Source organism: Pithys albifrons, chromosome 1, assembly GCF_047495875.1.
Source record: "Pithys albifrons albifrons isolate INPA30051 chromosome 1, PitAlb_v1, whole genome shotgun sequence".
Taxonomy (NCBI): domain Eukaryota; kingdom Metazoa; phylum Chordata; class Aves; order Passeriformes; family Thamnophilidae; genus Pithys; species Pithys albifrons.
This window is the reverse complement of record NC_092458.1, coordinates 87,267,462-87,274,055: the sequence shown is the minus strand read 5'-3', so window position 1 is coordinate 87,274,055 and position 6,594 is coordinate 87,267,462. Positions and strand designations below refer to the sequence as shown.

At 54.5% G+C, this 6,594-nt stretch overlaps 1 protein-coding gene across 1 annotated transcript; it reads left to right on the top strand.

Annotated features, from left to right (window-relative positions):
- The first annotated feature begins 1,064 nt into the window (after nucleotides 1-1,064).
- PTMS (parathymosin) lies at nucleotides 1,065-4,524 on the top strand. Its single transcript, XM_071568553.1, has 5 exons — nucleotides 1,065-1,838; nucleotides 2,671-2,742; nucleotides 3,466-3,547; nucleotides 3,689-3,753; nucleotides 4,365-4,524. Exons 1-5 carry the CDS (start codon nucleotides 1,065-1,067, stop codon nucleotides 4,413-4,415), a joined length of 1,044 nt encoding a protein of 347 aa, XP_071424654.1. The 3' UTR covers nucleotides 4,416-4,524.
- The last annotated feature ends 2,070 nt before the right edge of the window (nucleotides 4,525-6,594 follow it).

The following is a 6,594-nucleotide window of genomic DNA, read 5'->3' as shown; positions in this document are numbered from 1 at the left end:
ATGAAAAGGTGAGGACCTCCTACCTCCCTGTCACACAAATTTTAATTTATCCAATCCCTTTCATACTTTCCTTCAGGAGAGATGTACTCAGTGCCCTCCCAAATACCAATCACTTTTTTTCTAGCAAATGCTCAAACTGAGGCACATTCGATTAAACTCAAGAGCACCAGTTTCTAAACCCTGACTTTGCACAGAGGCCGAGTTTTCATCTGAAGGATGAGGATTTGTGTGCCTCAATACGTTTTCCAACCAGATGGATTAATAACCTTGCCTTGTACCTGTGAGAATGATTGTGTATACCCATATGTACTCATAGGCATGCTTCGTTGTGTACATAGGCTTGCAAATGCATTCAGATTTGTGTGCATGTGTGTGCCTGTGACTAAGTGGGACATTATAAACCTTTTGGAGAAGGTGAAGGGAATTCAGTCATTCCGGGCTGCTCAAGCTGATAAACAATGGCCTGAATCGAGGCTACGGGAGCATCTGTTTCGTTAGCAACAAATCCCTACAGCTGCAAGTCACCACCTGCCGTTCTGCAGGAAGGACCTCTGGCTAAAGGGAGACTCGGAGCCGTGCGATGACCCCTCCCAGCCCGGAGGGGGGCCCCACCAGAGTGTCTGCCAGACCCCAGGTTCCGAGGGCGGGCTGCAGGGGTCAGTGTTGCACACTGCAGGCAGCCCGGACGGTCCCCGCGGCGCCCACCGAAGGCGGCGGCCGGTCCCGCGCAGGATCCGAGCCGATCCCGGAGGGACGCGCCGTCCCACGGTCACGGGCGCTCCACGGGGCCCCGGCCCTCGCGCGCCTTCCCGCCTCCCCACGTGCCAGCGGCCCCTCCCGTTGCGCCAAACGGCCGCGCGCCCCCCCCGCCCCGCCGCCGACTCGGCCACGGCCAGCCAATGGGAAACCTGTTGCCAGGCAGAGAGCTCATTTGAATAGCCCAATCAGGCGTCCCGGCCCTGAGCCCCTCCTTATATGGGGACTGGGGGAATGCAAGAGCTAATCCGCCCCCCCGCTACAGCCAGGCGCCCCGCCCACGCGAGACCACGCCCACTCCCTCGGCCATGCCCCGCCCACTCCCTCTGCCGCGCCCAGAGCGCGGGAAACTCGCCCAGCGCCACTCGGGGGGGGGCAGGCGGGGAGGGGCGGGAGGAGCCCCGGCGCCGGGAGCGCTTCCAGCGGGAGAGCGGGCGGGCAGCTGGAGTGGAAAATTCCAGGCAGGAGGCCGCGTGTCGCCAGCACTGCCCTCCCACACGGCCCCGCAGCGCCGCTTCTCGCCTCCCCCAGGTTCTTTCGGGAGAACCGGCCAGACTGTACGGGCGATTTCCCGCCGTGCTGCGGACAGAGGGCTCCGCTCACGTCTCCGAGCAGCGCCCGTCGGTGCCACAGCCCCGCGGCGAGCACGGAGCGGCGCTTTCGCCCGGCCTCGACGGGGTCGTGCGGCGCTTCGGAGAGTACCGCGGTGCGCCCCCGCTGCCGGGCGGCTGCGGCGGAGCGCACATTGTTCTAGCGGCCCGTCCCTCTCCCCTCCCTCCTCCGCCTCCCGTCCCTCTCTCCTCCCTCCCCAGGTCCCTCCTTCCCTCGTCACCGGCCGCTGTATAAATCCCCTGCCCCGGCGGATCCCCCCACCGCGGGAGACCCTGGTACTTTGGCCCCCGGGGCGGGATCCCGCCGCCGCCTGCCGACCGCTGGGACTTCGCGCTCCCGCCGTGACCCCTCCTCGCTCGCTCCCTCCCTCGCACCGTTCCCACCGGCTTCTTTCCTCCCTTTCGCTACCGGCGGGGCCAAGCATGTCGGAAAAACGCGTCGAGGAGGCACCGGCGGAGCTGAGCGCTAAGGTGAGAGAGACCCTCCCTCTCCCGCTTCCCGCCGGTCCCCACTGTCCTTCCCAGTCAGACCCCGCTCCCGACGGGAAGGGAATGGGGATTGAGGGCGGAAGGGGGGGAAAGGGGGAAGGGGAGGGGGGTGGGTGCGTGAGGAGGGCGCCGCGAGGTGCCCGCGCGCTGGGGGGCGCGCGCTCGCTCGCGCCGCCCGGCCAATGGGGGGCGGGGGCGGGGGCGGGGCGGGGGGCGCGAGGGGCCCCTCGCGCCCCCCATTGGCCGGGCGGTGAGAGCGAGCGCGCGCTGTGGCGGTGGGGGGGGGGGGGGGGGGAGGAGGCGGGAAAAGGAGCGAGATGGGGGGGGCGGGAAACCGTGTGAGGGCCGAGGAGGGGAAAGTTGTGCCGACACACAAAGCAGAGCGCGGCCCTCGGTGACGGGGAAGGAGGAAGGGAGGGCGGAATAAACAGAAAGATAGAGGTCCGGAAAAGCCTCGATCCTACGGGCAAGGTGTTTTTGTGGGTTTTCTTTTTGTTGTTGTTGGGGTTTTTTGTTTTGTTTGTAATAAATCGTTAAAACTCTTCCGTGCCACCACTTCTGGTTTCCACACGCGTGTGGCGGCTAAAAGTAGCTCTGACGCGCGTTCGCTGCTTTTCTTCTTTGTCAAGGCGGACGGTTTTAGCGCCTAATATGTCTCCTCTCCCGTTATTCCGCCTCTCCTCCGAACCCGCTTTGTTTCAGCGTCCCCGTCTTTTATTGCTGCTGACTGTCTTTTATTGCTGCTGACCGCCGGAATGTTGATGGGTTGGGTTTTGTTATGTTTTTTTTTTTCCCCCGTTCATTTCACATATAGGAAAGGAAAGAAAAGAAAGAAAAACTCGAGGAGAAAGCAGTCCACAAAGAAAAGAAGAAGGAGATAGTAGAGGTGAGGCGCTTCTGAGGGATAGATTTAGAGGGTTTTATGCTCGCTGTGGATAATGAATACCAAAGGAATACGGGAGATTAAGAAAGAGGGCAGGTCCAGGGAGCTGCTGAGGGAGAGGGTAAAGGAAGAGTGAATCCTTGGATAATTGAGGAGAATGAGCCTCGAAGGATTTAGTGTAGTCAGCACAGCCCATTGTAAATAAAAAAAGATCAAAGAAGGGAGTGGAGCTGAGAACAAGTAGAAGGTGGCCTGGGAGACAGGAAATGGGGTCCAGCACCCACTTAAGTATCCTGAGGTGCATAAGTGTGAGTTGGAGAAGGTGGGGGAAGAACAGAGAGGAAATGCACAGACTGATGAAGGTTAAAAGGGATCTGGAAGCAGATAGACCATGAGCATAGGCTAAGTCAGCCTGTAATCAGAGAGGTGTTCTGGTTGTTGGAATGGCATGGCAGCAGCTTGTTGGCATGTGAGCTTGTGGGAGATAAGGACGTTCCTGTTGTTGGGGAGGGACTGGAAGGATTTGTTTTGTAAAAGAAGGCTGGTTGGGAGGAGTGTCCAGCAGGGGTGGAGAGAGTAAAGTCAGAGTAATAGTGCACTCCATGTGCATCTGAGAGTGGAGTCTGAAGGGGCTGGAGCTGTGGAAATTTTTGCACTTGCAGCAAAGAGCACGTGGAAGTGTCATCCTGGTGCCAGTTTCTGCTCTGACCAATTTGTTTCACTCAGGATGAGGAAAATGGAGCTGATGAGGATGATGAAGAGAATCCTGATGATGTAGATGAAGAAGAAGGTGGCGATGAGGATGAAGGTAGGAATTGGTATAGGGAAAATTGGGCTGTGGAGGAATATAAGATTGTGGAGGGAAATTCCTTTTCTAAGCCCTCTGACTGTGAGATTACGTTTCTTTAAATGCTACTTCAATTAACCTGTGATTTTCCCTTGTGCTTAGAAGGGGATGAGAATGGGCAAGAGCAGGATGGTCATGCAGAAAAACGATCTGCAGAGGAGGAAGAGGTGAGTAGTAACATGAAAGAAATGATGGGGAGAAGGAACTAGGTTACTTGCTGAGTGCTGATCAAATCCATGTGGATGCTGCTGCTGAGTATCTCAAATTGGCCTCAGGTCTCATTGCTTCAGCAGCAGAGGGGTAAACAGATCTGGTATGGACAGGGGATAATAAACTGCTCTCCACTTCTCGTTGGATGCAGGTCCTTCCACCAGCAGTCAGTGCTGAGTGAATGAGAGTCAAGGTGCTTGGGGCTGTTCTTGGCCATGACCCTTGAATCACCCATGTCTTCTGGGCTTCAGTCCTGGGGATGGACTTGTAAGGGTGGATCTCGAGGTCTGTCTGGAGTGGTGTGAGCTTGAGCTTCTTACACCTCCAGAAAGTAACAGCATGTGGGTACCTCTGAGCGGAGCTGTCCATGTCTTAACTGTGACCACCAACAGAACAGCTGTGTCAGGCACTCGAGGGTGCTTTAGAGGGGAGTGGATTTAGGGCAGGCCAAACAGATATTTCCATGTGGAGGAAAGAGCAGCAGTTAAGAATTTTGTGGAGAAGTTATGGGCCTTGGTTTGATGATGGTTTGATGGTAACTCCTTTTTCGTCTCTGTGTCTGATGTAGGATGAAGTGGATCCAAAGAGACAGAAGACAGAAAATGGCTCTTCAGCTTGAGCCCTTCCATCCCATCTCCCCTATTCCGTCCATCTCTCCTCCTGCATTCCAGCCTGTGCTTGCACTGCCCGTTAGCCTCTGGCTTCACACAATCTCAGATGAGGAAAGATCAGAAATGCTCTCAAAAAGGAAAGGCAGCAGTTTGCTTGTCACCCAAAGGCCCATCTGTGACATTCCCCAGCTGAAATTATCCTAGTCCCCTGCATCCATCCCTTCACATGTGCTCCATTTACCAGTTGTCCTCTTGCCTCAAGAATCTCATGGTTTCCTGGGGCCTGGTGCACAATATCGCCAGGTCCCTTCCCTCCTTCCCCTTTTCACCTGCCTGCCCGTTTTTGTCCCTGGTTCTTGAGAGCTCCCACTCCCCACCCCTGCTGTCAGACCTCCCTGAGCCAGGAGGCTGTGGGCACAGATCTCATGGTGCATTTCCCAGTCCTAGGCCTCTTCTCATTCGCTTTCCCGCTGAACCCTGAGAGACAAAGAATATTACAAGCAAATAATGGTTGTATTAAGCGACACACGGAGACAGAATTTATTTTAAGCTTTTCTTTTTTTTCCAAGTTTACATGACAGCAAGCTGGCCCTCGTGAATTTTTGGAAGATAAGGGTTGCTTTTATATATGAATTCATCTGAGCTGCATATTTTTTTAATTTGGTGGCTTTTTTAAAACAAATCAAGAGAGAAACAATTGGGGACCAAACTTTGATTTCCATTTTTTCCCTTCAGATTTTCTTGTGACCATTTTTTGTAAATTTAAGGCAATATAGCCACAGCATTTTCTATGGCACAGACATCACGAGGATGATAGATATAAATATATATATTGTTTTCAACAAGCACTGTAAATAAAAGCGTTTAAAAATAATTCAAACCACTTGTGTGTTTGGCTGTGTCTGTACATCCTGATGGGGTAAGTGGGAGTTGGCTTGCCCAGCAGCAGGTGGAGGTGGGAGCCCAAAGCTGATCAAAGGACAGGTATTGGTTATTTGAAGGGCCCCCTGAGCAGCAGGTTTGGGTTCTGTTCTCTGCCTCGTGCTGCAGGTGCAGCCACAGCATGGCACAAACACCGCAAAGTTCCAGGGCTGTCCTGAAGCTCTGGAAAGTGCTGTTGGGCCTCAGCACTGGGCAGAAGGGGTTTGGAAAGGCAACTCGAGCTGTGGCTGCTGGATGTGTCCCAGCATTGCCCTCACCGTGTGCTGCCCTATGGCCCCCTGCCCTGGCTGGCTTCAAGCATGACTCACACATCAGTCGCAGAGACTAGGGAGCGTTTTAAGAGGCAAGAGCTTCAGTTCTTTGTCCCACCAGTGGTCTGGGGGATTGCTGTCAAGCATTTGTCTTTTTATCTGTGCAGATCTTTAAAGCTGCTGTCTGTGTTTCTTCCTTTTTGAACCCGTGCTTTGGCAATCATGCAATGAGCCACTGGGAGCTGTAATACCAGCTTTTGTCCAAGCGTAAGTGACTTTGTGCTTGTCCAACTGCAGCAATGGATTGGATACTGCAAGTGCAAACAGTTCCTTGTCTCCAGAGGGGCAAAGCATCCACTGTCATTTTCACTAAATGCCTGTGTTGGGCTGCAGGGCGCAGAGGGACACTGCTGCTGCCAAGCCCCTGCCTACCAGTAACTCTGTGGAGGTGTGTGCCTGCTGGCTGGAATCTTGCTGCTCTGCCTGGCGTGGGTGTGCCACTCCCCCAGCACCCATCTTTGGGAGGTGCTCCCTACAGCTGGAGTCCCAGCCAGTTGGGTGCCTCCCCCTGTGAACTGTGTTTCAACAGCAGGTTGATGCTGCACCCCTCCCTGCTCCTTCCTGCCTTGGGCACTGGAATCAATGGGCTGCTCCAACCTGCATGTGCCTCATGGCCATGCTGTCGCAATTTTTGTATTCCTGCTATTGCTCCATTTAAAAAATTTATGGGTTCTAGGCCCTGTCCAAGATACTTTAACACTGGGGCAAGTCCTCAAGTCTCCCCCAAACTTTGTGCTCAGCAGTAACTTTTTGCCGTTCAATACTGAAGATAAATTATCAGTGCATGAGAGACACAGTCTCTGCAGAGGCAGATTACAGTTTCCATGCTTCTTCCCCACTACTGCAGTAGTGCCTGGCTGTGTGCAGTGGATGTACTTGCCAATGAGAAGTTGTGGAGACATAACTCCATCTCTGCCTCCTGTGTGGATGCAAT